At 38.0% G+C, this 16056-nt stretch overlaps 1 protein-coding gene across 3 annotated transcripts in view; it reads right to left on the bottom strand.

Moving 5' to 3' along the window:
• Nucleotides 1-16056, bottom strand: part of XRN2 (5'-3' exoribonuclease 2) — a 69234-nt gene that overhangs the window by 34277 nt on the left and 18901 nt on the right. For all 3 annotated transcript variants that reach the window (XM_080931029.1, XM_080931030.1, XM_080931031.1), the window contains 6 exons: nt 14430-14474; nt 12742-12873; nt 10656-10774; nt 1636-1771; nt 348-455; nt 182-271 (listed from right to left, as the gene is read on the bottom strand). In XM_080931029.1, the coding sequence (XP_080787155.1) occupies nt 182-271; nt 348-455; nt 1636-1771; nt 10656-10774; nt 12742-12873; nt 14430-14474 (630 nt within the window). The remainder of the gene's footprint in view (nt 1-181; nt 272-347; nt 456-1635; nt 1772-10655; nt 10775-12741; nt 12874-14429; nt 14475-16056) is intronic.

Below are 16056 nucleotides of genomic sequence, written 5' to 3'. Positions count from 1 at the left end.
AAACAAACCAGTTTTATTTACTGGGTAGGATATGTAGAGGCAAAGAAAGTACAGAATACAGCATTATTCAGTGAAAAATATACAAAACACATTCTTTCTGCATTTCAGCTTTTAAAAACTATGACATGCAAAGTCAACTCTGACTAATGTTAGTAACACACTTGAAAACACTAAGACTTACAGGGTCACTCATGAGCTTCCGCCACGTTGGAGGTAGAAAGTTACCACTTGCAGCTGGAAAAACCCCCATTAGTTGTTCCAGTGGCTTAAACTACAAGAGAGGGAAAGGTTAAAGACTCCCAATTATTATCAAATTCAAATTCCTACTTTTTCAACTTGAAGCTTACCGGTTTAGTGCCCTTTTCAAATTCAGAAGACATGTCTGCAATACCTTCAAAGTCTGAGGCAAATGGTGCATAATGGAATGGATAATACCACTTCCAGGAAGCACAGCCCTAAAATCATTAATGACAATTAAAAACAAGATACTCTTGATGAACATGGTAAAAAAAAACTAGATGATGACTACAGCATCTTATTTGTAAAATATGATTTCTGGCATATACTCTACTCATTAATTTTTCTGAGTTCAAAATATTGTTTAATTGCCAGCTTCACTATATCAATGGTTTCTTTATTTAAAAAACATTGTAAACTTTCTTGAACATCAGTAGTTAATATCAAACTTTATATTTACATATACAAATTCATTAAGATATTTATTTAAAATATATTTGATGGCATTTCTTTCCAATCTCAGGGCTTCTGTCATCAAATAAAACCAAACAGTTTGCACCTGATACTTTTACTGACCAGTAGTAGCTGGGAAAGTCAACAATACTTAAGAATTAAACAACCAAAATTTACTATTATACCTCCATGTGGCAACTTTCTCTTCACTATAAATACACTAAAAACAAAATAGAAGCAAGTAATTCTTATGGAGAAAAGAGAAGCCTTTCTCATGTGCTGTAAGACAAGAAGGAAGATCTATCTTCCCACCACTACTCAGTGCACTGGACACACGGGCCCAAACCACCCATCCCCAGGTGACACCAAACTGAAGTTAATTCTCTCTAAGATGAAACCAGATACTGTCCATCAGTGTTACAATCTTCCGTGCGTTGACCTACTCTGCCACCAACCTGGCATCTTGATAAACAAAAGGTTCAAGTCAGATACAAACCAGTTTAATTAATAGTCATCTCATATAAAATCATAGTATTGTAAGAGAATTGTTACAATCAAATTCCTTTCAAATTTTTATTGGTACACCACAACACACTGCATCCTTTCTTCAGTTAGTGACTGTCTAATGCCTAATTATTTTTAAACTCTTTAAACAAACATACAAACCAAAACCCAGTTAAACTTTAATAATCTTAAAGACCAATTCAAACACTGTGATCCTTAAAATCCTTTAACACAATAGAACCAAGTTTTATTGATAGACTAATTCAGAAGAAACTTCCAAGTTTTTACAAATATTGTTCATGGTAATAATTTTTAGTAGGCAGTTTAAAATTACAAGTGTAGGTTTTATCTAAGGATATTTAACATTAGGTACAATTACAGAAATTATTGGTTTCCTAAAATGATTAGCTAAGAACTTAGGAGGAAGACTTCTTTTGATACCTGGTAATAATATCGAAGAACCCAGCACAGTCCTTCAACATAAGACTGAACAACCTTACGTCGGAATTTCTCATCAGCTGCATCTACATCAAATTTGTTCTTGTAGTATCGTTGCTTCCAACCAGCTTCCCATAACCTAAACCAGGTAAAGTAATTTTATGTTTAATTAGTACATCTCTCAAACTAAATCAATTTATATTTAATATATAAAGCAAATTGAAGAAGCTGAACAAAAAAGGCTAACAGATTCACTTAACTTTCTAAACACTCTATTTTCAGCATTATCAACTTAAAGATAATTAAACATCAAAAACTCAAGTACTGATTCTGATAAGTACATTTTAAAAAGAGAAAATAATCATTTATTGGGCAAATACATGATACTTGTCTGTGTCAATTTTAATACTGCTTCCCATATTTGCTTTAATTGTGCAGTAACTCTAAAACTATGTTCTAAGATTAAAATGTTGAACATTTTTTGTATATCAAAGTTTTTATTAGTATATTAAATGGTGTAAGTTACTAAGTCATTTTTAGAGTGGTAGTTATTTTAAATATTAATAAGGCATAAAATAATCTAGGGAGTGGGCAAAGATTGTGTGCATAACTTTTCTCTCTGTCCTTGTGTGTCTTACTCCTCTTTCAACTAAGAGTTCTGATGTCTCACTAGGAGACAGACTGATTGATTGTCTCTCTTAGTAGCTCCTCACTTAAGATTCTGGCATGACCGATAAGCAGTCATTTCTTATCACTGACACTGAAAATACACAATCACATTTTAAACTTTATGTTTGCACCTAAATGTACAACTGAGCACCACATGTATGTCTCATGCTCACAGGGACTGGATCTCCTGGAATTGGAGTTACAGACTGACTGGTAGCCATCATATACATACTGGGATTCAAACCCAGGTCCTCTGCAGGAACAGCCAGCCCATGCTCTTAACCTCTGACCTACCTCTCCAGCCCAGAAATTGTTACCCCAAGAAATGTATTTTGTTTTGTACTTTTATTTTCTAAAAGATTTACATACTTTATCCATAGAACAGAATAAACTAAAGAACAGTTTTTAAAAATCAAAGCAAACCAAGATCAAATCATTCTCCATTAAGAACTTTTGCACAAGTCTCAAACTTTAACAAAGAAACAGTAGAGAACAAACTACCCTCCCAAACCACCTCCCAAAACCAAAAGGATTCTCAGAACCAGAAGATATGGCCTCTACTGTTTCACATAAAATGTGAGACAAATGCCAAAAGCATCAATCATTTCTTGGTAGAAATGGTCCTACCCTGACTATCCCGAGCACCAGTATTAAACAATAAATTACTGAATAAATCAAGTTACCTATTAAACCAGTGTTTGTCATGATGGCTACATGATAAACAAAAAACAATCTAGTTAAGTAAGATGGCACATGCCTTTAATCCCAAATTCAGAAGCAGAAGCAGGTAGATCTCTGACAGTTCAAGTTCCATCCAAACCAAGGTTAGACAGTGAGATCTTGCCTTTAAAAAGAGGGAATGGGGTCCATCTGCCACCAGGAACAGTAGTTCCTAAAGTTTTAAAGGCTGGTGAGTAGATCTGGGCAGCAAGGGAGCAGAGAGATCTCTGCGGAGTGCGCACAGAAAGCGCACCCCCCCACCCCCCCTCCCCCGCCTGATCCAGGGACCAGGAACTCAACATTGGAACCTCTGTTTCCACCCGGAGACTTTGGGGCACAGAAGAGGGCTTGGTACATCTGCCATCCAGGCCAGCAGTTCCTAAAGTTTTAAAGACTGGTAAGTAGGAGATCTGGGCAGCCAGGGAGCAGAGAGATCTCTGCAGAGTACGCACTGAAAGCATGCCCCCGCCCTGTCTGAGCCAGGGACCAGGGACATAGCATTGGAACCTCTGTTTCCACCCGGTGACTTTGGGGCGCAGAAAAGACCTCGGCCCATCTGCCACCCGGACCAGCAGTTCCTAAAGTTTTAAAGACTGGTGAGTAGGAGATCTGGGCAGCCAGGGAGATCTCTGCGGAGTGCGCACGGAAAAGCGCGCCCCCGCCCTGCTTCCACCCGGCGGCTTTGGGGCGCAGAAGAGGGCTCAGACCAACCGCCACCTGGACCAGTGGAGATCCAGGGTCATAGACCAGATACAAGAGAAAGGTAAGAACATATCACTGACAACAAGAGGGCAAGAGGAAAGAGAAAGAGTATCCGAAGGAAACCAAGACAACCTGGCAACACCAGAACCCAGCTCTCCCATAACAGCAAACATTGGAATGCCAAACACTCCAGAAAAAGAAGACGCAGACCTGAAATCATACCTCAAGACGCTGATAGAGATACTTAAACAAGAACGGCGGGAGGAAAAGCAAAAAGAATCAGAAGCTTTTAAAGAGGAAACAAGAAAAACACTCAAAGAACTCAAAGAACTAGAGGAAAACAGAACCAAAGAGATGAAGGAATGAAAGAGGGAATTTAAAACGGAAATTGACACAATAAAGAAAACACTAAAAGAGATAACTCTAGAAGTAGAACACCTAAAAAAGAAATCAGGAGTCACAGAAGCAAGCATTTCCAATAGACTACAAGAGATGGAAGAGAGAATCTCGGGGGCAGAAGACAACATTGTACACATAGACAAAACAGCCAGAGAAGATGCAAAAAACAAAAAGCTCCTAACCCAAAATGTCCAGGAAATCCAGGAAACAATGAGAAGGCCAAACCTAAGGATAATAGGAATAGAAGAGGGAGAAGAGTATCAACTATAAGGCACAGTAAATATCTTCAACAAAATCGTAGAAGAAAACTTCCCTACCCTTAAGAAGAGATGACCACGAGCATAAAAGAAGCCTTCAGAACTCCAAATAGGTTGGACCAGAAAAGAAATACCTCCCGACACATAATGGCCAAAACACCAAGTACCCAAAGCAAAGAAAGAATACTAAAAGCAGTAAGGGAAAAAGGTCAGGTAACATATAAAGGCAGACCAATCAGAATCACACCCGATTTCTCAACAGAGACTATGAAAGCTAGAAGAGTCTGGACAGACATCATGCACACCCTAAGAGAGCACAAGTGCCAGCCCAAGCTGCTATACCCAGCAAAACTATCAATCACCATAGATGAAGAGATGAAGATATTTCAAGACAAATCTAAATTTACACAATATCTGACCACAAACCCAGCACTACAACGAATTATAGGTGGAAAACCCAATACAATGAAGGGAAATACATCCTAGTAAAAACAAGAAAACTCCTAAGCAAGAAAACCAAAAGAAGAAAAAGACACAGACACAACTCAACCCACTAAAGCGATAATAGCAGGAAACAGAAACAACTATTCCTTGATATCTATTAACATAAATGGACTCAACTCCCCAATAAAGAGACATAGGCTATCAGACTGGATACATAAACAAAATCCAGCATTTTGCTGCATACAGGAAACTCATTTCAGAGACAAAGACAGACACTATCTCAGAGTAAAAGGGTGGAAAAAAAACTTCCAAGCAAAGAGCCCCAAGAAGCAAGCTGGAGTGGCTATTCCAATATGGAATAAAGTAAATTTCCAACCAAAAGTTACCAAAAAAGATAAGGAAAAACACTTTTTACTCATTACAGGGGAAATCTGTCAGGAGGAACTCTCAATCCTTAACATATATGCTCCAAATACAAAAGCACCCACATTCATAAAAGAAACCTTAATAAAGCTCAAAAAATACATTTCACCCCACACAATAATAGTGGGAGACTTTAATACCCCACTCCTCCAATGGACAGATCATGGAAACAGAAACTGAACAAGGACACTGTAAAACTAGCAGAGACTTTGAACCAACTGGAATTAATAGATATCTACAGAACATATCATCCTAAAGTAAAAGAATACACCTTCTTCTCATCACCCCATGGCACCTTCTAGAAAATTGACCACATAATTGGACACAGAACAAACCTCAATCGATATAAGAAAATTGAAATACTCCCATGCATCCTCTCAGATCACCATGGTCTACAGCTGGTCTTTAACAACAACAAAGACAACAAAAAGCCCACATACACATGGAAACTAAACCATACCAGGGTCAAAGACGAAATAAAGAAAGAAATTAAGGATTTTCTAGAATTCAACGAAAACAAAAACACAACATACCCAAACCTATGGGATCCAATGAAAGCAGTACTGAGAGGAAAACTCATAGCCCTAAGTGCTTCCAAAAAGAAACTGGAGAGAGCATACATCAGCAACTTGACAGCACAGCTAAAAGGCCTAAAACAAAAGGAAGCAGATACACCCAAGAAGAGTAGACGGCAAGAAATAATCAAAATTAGGGCAGAAATAGACCAAATAGAAACAAAAAGAGCCATTGGGGGGGGGGGGGATCAACAAAACCAAGAGCTGGTTCTTTGAGAAAATCAACAAGATTGATAAACCCCTAGCCAGACTAACTAAAGGGCAAAGAGAGTATACAAATTAACAAAATCAGAAAGGAAAGTGGAGACATAACAACTGAAACTGAGGAAATTCAAGAAATCATCAGATCCTACTACAAAAACCTATACTCCACAAAGTTGGAAAATCTGGAGGAAATGGACGAATTCCTAGACAGATTCAAGATCCTAAAGTTAAACCAGTAAACCATCTAAATAATCCCATAACACCTAAAGAAATAGAAGTCATCAAAAGCCCAAAAAAAGCCCAGGTCCAGACGGGTTCAGTGCAGAATTTTATCAGACATTTATTGCGGACATAACACCAATACTCGCCAAACTATTCCACAAGATAGAATCAGATGGAATACTACCCAACTCATTTTTTGAGGCTACAATAACCCTCGTACCTAAACCACACAAAGACCCTACAAGAAAAAAGAACTTCAGACCAATCTCACTTATGAACATTGATGCAAAAATACTCAACAAAATCCTTGCAAACCGAATCCAAGAACACATCAAAATGATCATTCACCATGACCAAGTAGGCTTCATCCCTGGGATGCAGGGATGGTTTAATATAAGGAAATCCATCAATGTAATCTACCATATAAACAAACTCAAAGAAAAAAACCACATGGTCATCTCACTAGATGCTGAGAAAGCATTTGACAAAATTCAACACCCCTTCATGTTAAAAGTCCTGGAAAGAACAGGAATCCAAGGTCCATACCTAAACATAATAAAAGCAATATACAGCAAACCAACAGCCAACATCAAACTTAACTTTAGTGGGAAACTTGAAGCAATCCCACTAAAATCAGGGACTCGACAAGGCTGCCCACTCTCCCCCTACCTATTCAACATAGTACTGGAAGTCCTGGCTGGAGAGTTTAGACAGCAAAAGGAGATCAAGGGGATACAAATCAGAAAGGAAGAGGTAAAAACATCACTCTTTGCAGATGACATGATAGTGTACTTAAGTGACCCCAAAAATTCCACCAGAGAACTCCTACAGCTGATAAACAAGTTCAGCAAAGAGGCTGGATACAAAATTAACTCAAACAAATCAGTAGCCTTCTTACATTCAAAGGACAAACATGTGTAGAAAGAAATTAGGGAAAAGATACCCTTCACAATAGTCACAAAAACTGTGAAATACCTTGGTGTGACTCTAACTAAGCAAGTGAAGGACCTGTATGACAAGAACTTCAAACCTCTAAAGAAGGAAATCGAGGAAGATCTCAGAAAATGGAAAGATCTCCCATGCTCATGGATTGGAAGGATCAACATTTTTAAAATGGCCATCCTACCAAAAGCAATCTACAGATTCAATGCAATCCCCATCAAAATTCCAACCCAGTTCTTCATTGAGTTGGAAAGATCAATGTGCAATTTCATATGGAACAACAAAAGACCTAGAATATTGAAATCCATCCTCAACAACAAGAAAACATCTGCGGGAATCACTATCCCTGACCTCAAGCTATATTACAAGGCAATTGTGCTGAAAACTGCATGGTACTGGTACAGAAATAGGCAAGTGGATCAATGGAATAGAATAGATGATCCAGAAATGAGCCCTCATGTATATGGTCACCTGATTTTTGACAAAGGAGCCATAAACATTCAATGGAAAAAGAACAGCCTATTCAACAAATGGTGCTGGTCCAACTGGCACTCAGCATGCAAAAGAATAAAAATAGACCCTTTCTTATCTCCTTGTACAAAGCTCAAGTGTAAGTGGATCAAAGATCTCCACATTAAACCAGATACACTGAAACTATTATATGAGAAAGTAGGGAAAACTTTAGAACATATAGGCACAGGAGAAATTTTTCTAAACAAAACACCAATGGCTCAAGCTCTAAGGTCAAAGATTAACAAATGGGACTTAATGAGATCTAAAGTTTCTGTAAGACTAAGGACATTGTCAAGAAAACAAAACGGCAACCAACAGAATGGGAAAAGATCTTTACCAATACCACATCAGATAGATAGAGGCCTAATATCCAAGGTATACAAGGAACTCAAAAAGGTAAACACCAGAGAATCAAACAACCCTATTAAAAAATGGGGTACAGAGCTAAACAAAACGTTCTCAGTTGAGGAACACCAAATGGCCGAGAAACATCTGAGGAAGTGCTCGACATCCTTAGCCATCAGGGAAATGCAAATCAAAACAACCCTGAGATTCCACCTCACACCAGTCAGATTGGCCAAGATCCAAAACTCAGATCACAGCAGATGCTGGCGAGGCTGCGGAGAAAGAGGAACACTTCTCCACTGTTGGTGGGGTTGCAAACTAATACAACCACTCTGGAAATCAGTCTGGCGATACCTCAGAAAATTGGATATAGTACTACCTGAAGACCCAGCTTTTCCACTTCTGGGCATATACCCCAGAAACACTTTAATACACAACAAAGATACGTGCACCACAATGTTCATAGCAGCTCTATTTATAATAGCCAGAAGCTGGAAAGAACCCAGATGTCCTTCAGTAGATGAATGGATACAAAAATTGTGGTACATTTACACAATGGAATACTACTCAGCCACCAGAAACAATGACTTAACCAAATTCTTAAGAAAATGGCTGCATCTAGAGAATATCATTCTGAGTGAGATAACCCAGTCACAAAAGAACAGACATAATATGCAGTCACTGATAGTGGGATGCTAACCCCAGGGGCTCGCACTGCCCCAGAAACAACTCACAGACTGTGTGAAGTCCAAGAAATAAAGAAAACAAAACAAAACCAAAAAAAAAAAAAAGTCATGCTCAATCCTTACCCACTAAGAACACATTGACAAATTCCGGGTTGCACCCTGTATTACATGTACTGTTTGCTCATTATTTAAAAAAAAAAAAAAAAAATCTTTACACACCAAGAAAACTTTGACTATTTCCAGGTTACATCTTGTTTTACATGTACTTTATGCTCATTGTAACTAGTAAGATCGTAATCACACTATCAAACCTTTAAAAAAAAAAAACAAGTACTGACAAAAATGTACTGTATACTTTTATGCAAAAAATGCTTAAAATCTGTACATTTGTCTTTGTTTTTTAAAATAAAGTTAAAAAAAATTAAAAAAAAAAAAAAGAGGGAAGGACACTGACACAGCTCAGAGGTTAAGAGCACTGGATCCTCTTCCAGAAGACCTAAGAGGTCAAATCTTTTAAATTCAGACTCCATTTTGGAGAACCTGACCTAAGTTTAAACTCAGGTAAACTAGTAGGCTGGTTATTAGCATTAGTGTCCAAGTTCCCCTCCAACAAAACCTGGGCCTAGCTCCAATCTCCAGGTTACACCCCCAACAAGACCAACATCTCCAGATCATTCCCCCAACAAAACCAGGATCTCCAGGTTACAAGTTCACCCCCTGGATAATGACCACCAATGCAGAGAACAGAAATTAAGTTTATGACATGACTCCCAGCACCAGCCAATTATGTTAAAAGCCACAGTAGCTTTCCAATTAGATGCTTACACACGTACTCCCTGCTTGCTGCTTAATATAAGACCTTGCCCCAAGAGACATTTGAGGCTCCTCTCTCCACCAGAACCACCCTACATGTTGGCAGTAAGATGAGGAGCCTGAGCTAGCTCGAATAGAATAAAGACCTGTAAGTTGCATCAGATTGGCTTTTATCTGTCTTTAGGGGGACCTCTAATGTTTCCTGTCACTACAGACCCAGGTTCATATCCCAGCACTCAACAACCACTGTAACTCCAATTTCAGGGGACCTGACAATCTTTTCTGATCTCTCCAGACCCCAGGCACACACATGGTGCACAGACATACATCCAGGCCAAAACACATTAAGGACAAAAAGAAAAAGAATTTTTTAGGATGAAAATCCAGAGTGACAGAGATGGTAGAAACTACAGCAAGTTTAAATAAATGTTTATTCTAATGGTTACTCACTAGTCTGATATTAAAGAAAATTAGGAAAGTAAAGCCACATATGACCTACACAGGAAGTTCTTAATCTTAATCACAAATAAAAAGTTTCCCACTACAAAATTTAAATATGTAGTTAAAAGGATACTCCTCTGCCATGCAGCAAAATTGCACATGTGCAATGCTGTAGTTCTTTTTTTAAAAAAAATACATATTTATCTCTTTAAGAAATACATACTTATCTCTTTAAATGATTTCTGCACATTTCATTTTAAGGAGAAATCATTTCAGCTAAAAATACTAAGGCAAACTATATATTAATTGTCCAAATGTATCTAAACTTTCAAGGTTAAGCAACCTAGAAAATTTAATCTCTAAACAGTAACATTCAGATCATATCATCAGAGCTAAATATTCTTGCCTAGTCAATCTAGTGCTTGGTCTCTGAGGGAAAATGGCTTGGAAGACAGAAAGCTGCCTGCATACTAATCTAGATACTTGGGTTTAACAGCAATAGCTTACACATCTCCCTGGAATTAGTGACTATTCTAACTCTCCACGTTAATTACTGCTGGATAAAAAGATCATAGGCAAGAATCTGAAGGCATTGCCACTGTAAGCTAAATAGCATTAATTAGACCACATCTCTTTCAGCAATCCGCTACCCAAAGAAAAGGCTTTACCTGACATTATCCTCTGGCTCTGGCTCACTGTCACTGTCTTCTGCTTTTCTCTTAATTCCTCCTAGTGGAGATGGGGAGCCATCAGATGCAAAACTTGTATTAGGAGATATTGAAGGACTCTGCAGACAATTATGATATTACAGAAAGATTTCATTACTCATTTTACATAAGAAAGGTATAGCCAAACACCTACCACTTACCAAGTTTTATGGTGTAGTTTTTAAAGCTATTAAACAGATAGAGCAAACACATCAAGAAAGAACAGAGACTGGTCTTACCCCATTACCAGTCCTCTTCCCAAGAAAATTAACAAAGTACTGAACTTCCTATATTCAAACTCCAAAGAATTATTAGGACAAAACTTGTTTCAAAAGAAACTTAGCATAACAGACATAAAAAAGTTATTAAATTTAAATACTGATTTCCTTTGGTAGTTTCCTGGTATCATAAATTCACTATTCTCTACTATCAAACAGTAAAGTTCTTTAAAAAAAAAAAAAAAAAAAGAAGCTCTGAAGAAAAACATATGGTACATACTGTCTGTAATAGATACCAATTGCACACACACAAATAAAGATCATGAGAATGCAATCAAATGGTCAGCCATATCCAACCACCCTGGAAAGAAGCAATTTAATGAGACTCCATCTAAAAACTGCTAAATCATTTTACACGTACCTTTTAATACAGCATATAAAATAGAAAAAAATGGGAGATTTTTTTTATTACTTTTGTAAAAATTTGGATAACACTTTAGGTTTTTAGTTTTAATTTTAAAAAATGTTAAAATATTTTCTAATTATCATTAAGATACAGCCAGCACTATCATAACAGAAAAGACTTTCATATTTAAGTTTCCTTCTGTTAGTCACAGCAGGTTAGTGTCTGCATGTAAACTGAACTACTTTACAATTGAGAGCTCACAGGCTCTCAAAGCTTTAATGATGTTTGAACAAAACCTTCGCATGAAGATAGTTCACACTACATACCAAGAAAAGTTCAGCTATACTTCACACAGAACTTAAAAGCACTTTCCTTTCAAATATGCATGCTAGTTTTGATCACAAGGCCAGAAACGTGGCGCAGTGAGTGAAGCACTTGCTACACCAGCATGACAACTTGAGTTCAACTCACACACAACTAGAAGGAAAAGGCCACACACACACATACACACACACACACACACACACACACACACACACACACACACACACCAGCACTTGGGAAGCAGAGGCAAACAGACCTCTATGGATGTATGCTAGTCTGGTCTACACAGTGAGCACCTTCCGGGGCTACACAGTGAGACCCTGTCTTTTTTAAAAACCAAACAAAACAAAACAAAAGTTGTGAAAGGTAAAAGCCAACTCTACAAAGCTCTCCTGACCTCTGTAAGTGCATGATGATTCATAGTACCTCCCAAACACAAACTCAATAAGTACTAAATGACTTAAAAAGCATATACCCTATAGTGTCCAAAGCATAGCAGTGTAGAAAAGCATGATTGTATTTAGAAAATGAGAGAGGCATTATCAGACAGATCAGAGTCTGAGTACCAAGTTCAACCTTTATTGGATACATACATGGTCTTCAGCTCTGTGAATTTCACCCTTACACTGAAGATGATATCCTCTTTAGATTGTGTAACAAGTATTAAATAAAATCATGCATGTCTAGCATTCTGCTTGCCTTGCACAAGTTGACATTTGTATCAACTGTCTAAGTCACTGTCCTCTCTAGCTTCAGCCTTGAGACATTTGGATGTCCCAGTCATATCTCTAGCACATCCACCACTCAGTGCTTCAGGATGGAGAAGAGCAGCTATAGACCATTTGTATTATAGGAACACCACAGCCACTTGGCTATCTGTTTATATTCGCTTGTAATGTACCAACTACCTCATATACTTTTTTTTTTACTTCATTTAGTGATTTTCATCTTGAAAAAGGTATACTTAATAAGGTTAAAAGATGTTGGGGAAAACCTGTTAAAAAAGAAAAAAAACAGGGAAAATGATAAAATCTGCAGACACACAATTATAAAGGGTCCAATGTTCATCACTCAGCACACAGAAGTAGTAAGCACTTACAGAGTTTCTCTGCATCCTCATTTCATAGGCCGCTTGTCTTGGATTACTGGCTACTTGACAACCTGGTGAATTTCTTGAACCCAAGGCATGAGGTGTTAATATTCCACTAGGAGTAAAAGCTGGTTGATCTCTCTAACAAAAATGGAAGAAGTAAAATGAAATTATAAGAGTGACAGGAAGCAAAGAGGACAATGGAATGGTCATTATTTTATTGAGTTCTTTACTACTAAACCAACTGAAAAGTACATGGATTCCCATTAACATCACAGAGTTACTTACAGTTTCTAAGCAACAATCTGTAATACTTAATAACTTTGCCCTAAAATACACATAATAGTATGCTTATGCTGGCTAGTTTTACATCAACTTGACACACAAGCTAGAATCCTCTCAAAAGAGAGAACCTCAATTAAGAAGATGCTCCTACATAGGACCCAGCTAAACAAGCCTTTAAGGTATTTTCTTAATTAGTGATTATATTTCTTAATTAGTACATCGTGGGCGATGCCATCCCTGGGCTGGTGGTCTTAGGTTCTGTAAGAAAGCTGAGCAAACCACGAGGAGCAAGCCCTCCATGGCCTCTGCTTCAGCTCTGCCTCCAAGTTCCTGCCTCATGGATTTTGATGAAGAACTGTTACATGAAACTGTGAATGAAATAAACCTCTCCTCTCTGAATTGCTTTTGGTCATGGAGCTCCATCTCAGTAATAGTAACCCTGACTAAGACAGTGCTCTTGAAGCCAAAGGCAATGGGAAGCATCTTAACATTTCCAGATACTGCTCAGTGCTGATAAAACAAAATAAAGGTAATAAGCTTGAAACTCCATCTGGTAAGGGGGGAGCAAAGAAGGAAATGACCATAAAGTATTATGCAATTAAGTATAGAATCAGTATCACAGACAGACACACAGCAAACTAAGAGAAAGGACTGGTCAACACTAGGAGCAAAACCAGCAAGGGAGGCCATGTGTATGACTGGAGAGAGTAACAAAGGCAGATATGCAGTGGCTGTACAAATGAAGGAAACACTAAATACACATAGGTGATTTTGGAAGACAACAGGGGATAAGCTAGATGGTTAGACCAAAATGATGGTAGAATTGAATTCTGAAGGGATTGATGAGTCTCAAGATATTTCAGAGCTGAGAAACAAAGCTCATAAGGTCACATTCTAAGAGAATTAATTTGACAAAAATGAGAGAAGAAAAAGTGAGTGTGGTAACTTCCAAGAAGATGCAAAGGGACAATTGTTTTTATTTCAAAAACTACCTAATTTTTATAAATAATTCTACTTGCTGCCTACTTTCTATCAGGTAAAACACTGACTCCAAAGCATAGAAAGGGCTTCTTTAAAAAGAAACCAGATTTTTTTAAAAAGAAAATGATGGCACACACCAGTAGTCTTTGTACTTGAAAGACCAAGGAATGATTGAGAACTACACATATTCCCTATCTCAACACACACACACACACACACACACACACACACACACACACACACACACTGGGGGGAGGGAGAGACACAGAAAGACAGAGAGACAGAGATCCCAGTATTCCTTTGCCAGCTCCAAGACACCTGACTGGATACAGGTGTTCTTGACTGAATAAGGAATAGTTACTGTACTGAATAACGTCCTCCAAAAATGTTAAGCTATGGCTAATCTCATATGATTAAAATTAAAAACTCACCTTCATCCTCTTTCTTTTTTCTTTCTGTCGTCTTCTGAAACTGTCCTAAAAGTATAAAATCCACATATTCTGTCAAATAATTACACAAAAATGTCAGAGTTAAACATTAGCAGGAGTGATTCTAAAGATCGTTTTTCTGGGTACTTGACAATACTGGGCATCACACATAAACTATATACATCCCTGTTTATGAGAACTCTAGATGGGCAGAAAAACTGAATTAGATACAAATAACTATTCTTAAAGTTTTAGGATCTTAAAAAATTCATTTTCAAGAAATATAAGAGCTATGACAAAGATCTTAGCTTTACCTTGGATGGAATGCATCTTTCAATATGGAGAAAATAACAAGTTAAAAAGAAAACGAGCCCTAGATTGTTCACTATAACTGCCATTTAAAACCTCTACAAGACAGTTGAATAAATACGCTCTGCTACATTACTAAAGGCTAATCAATCACTCCCTAATTCTAGCATGAACGGCAAGCAAGAAAGAAGTAGGATTCCACAAAGACTAACCCCTATCGTCCAGAAAGCTATCAAAGAAAAAAGAAGACATTATTTTGACTCTGGAGTTTGGGGATGACACTGCTCATAATTAACAATCATTTCACAGGTTTGCAAACCCATACTCAGCAAAGTGAAACAACAGTACAATGCTCATGGCTGCTGTGGCCTAAACAGAAAAAGCCAGCAGCCACCCAGGCCACCAGTGCTTGTATCTCTTCTAAGTATATCGTGCCAAGAGCTATGCAAAACTTTAATGAGATCTGAAATTTTGGTTTTCTGCCAAGAGATGGGTTTTTTGGTGATGGTTTTCAAGAAAGTTTCCCTGTGTGGCCCAAGTCCTGGAACTCACTTGCCTCTGTTAGGATTAAAGGTGTGTACCATCATACCCAGCACAGGAGGGAGTTTAACATAGACCCAGGATGAGTCTATGAAACTTCCAATAGTATGGAAACTGCTAATTATTTTCTTTGATTTATTTCCGTGGTTCTGGAAGTCCAACCCAGAGAGAGGGGTGTGCATACCCTCCAGGCAGATCAGAAAACAAGTCTGAGGAGTCTGTTCTCTCCTACCATGTGAGGTCCAGAAATCTGAATGTCTTAAGGCTTGGCAGCAAGTGTCTTTACCCACTGAGCTATCTAGCTGGCTCCCCACTAATTTCTCTAATCAAGCTTTTCTCCTCCCTCTATAAAGTTTCTATTTAAGCCAGCTGTAGACTGTGAAATCTCTCAGTCCTTTCCAGGACTTCCTTGAATCAAACTCTTTACCTGGCTTTCCTCTACTCTCACTTACTGCCTTTGTTCAATGTTATTGTTCCCTTGGGCCAAGTACTTGGACCTCTTCACTTCTCTCTTCCCAGGGGAATGAGCATCTGCTCTCTTGTCTTTAAACACTAGCCATATGCTAATGACCAGGATCTCTCCCCCTTTAAAATCTCCATCTGGGTACTTTGAACTAAACAGGTCCAAATGGAATTCTCATCTCTACTTCTAACACCTTCCTGCACCCTAACCTTTCTTAGAGAAGCTACTCCACTTTCTAACTGCTTGGAAATACCCTATGGTCATCCTTGATGCCTCATTTCTCTCTTATAACCTAGTTAGCCCATTGGCCAATCCCAC

This window comes from Micromys minutus (genome assembly GCF_963924665.1).
Source record: "Micromys minutus genome assembly, chromosome: 17".
In the NCBI taxonomy this organism is placed as follows: Eukaryota; Metazoa; Chordata; class Mammalia; order Rodentia; family Muridae; genus Micromys; species Micromys minutus.
Note: the sequence above shows the minus strand (reverse complement) of the source record. Positions and strands in the feature narration are given on the sequence as shown.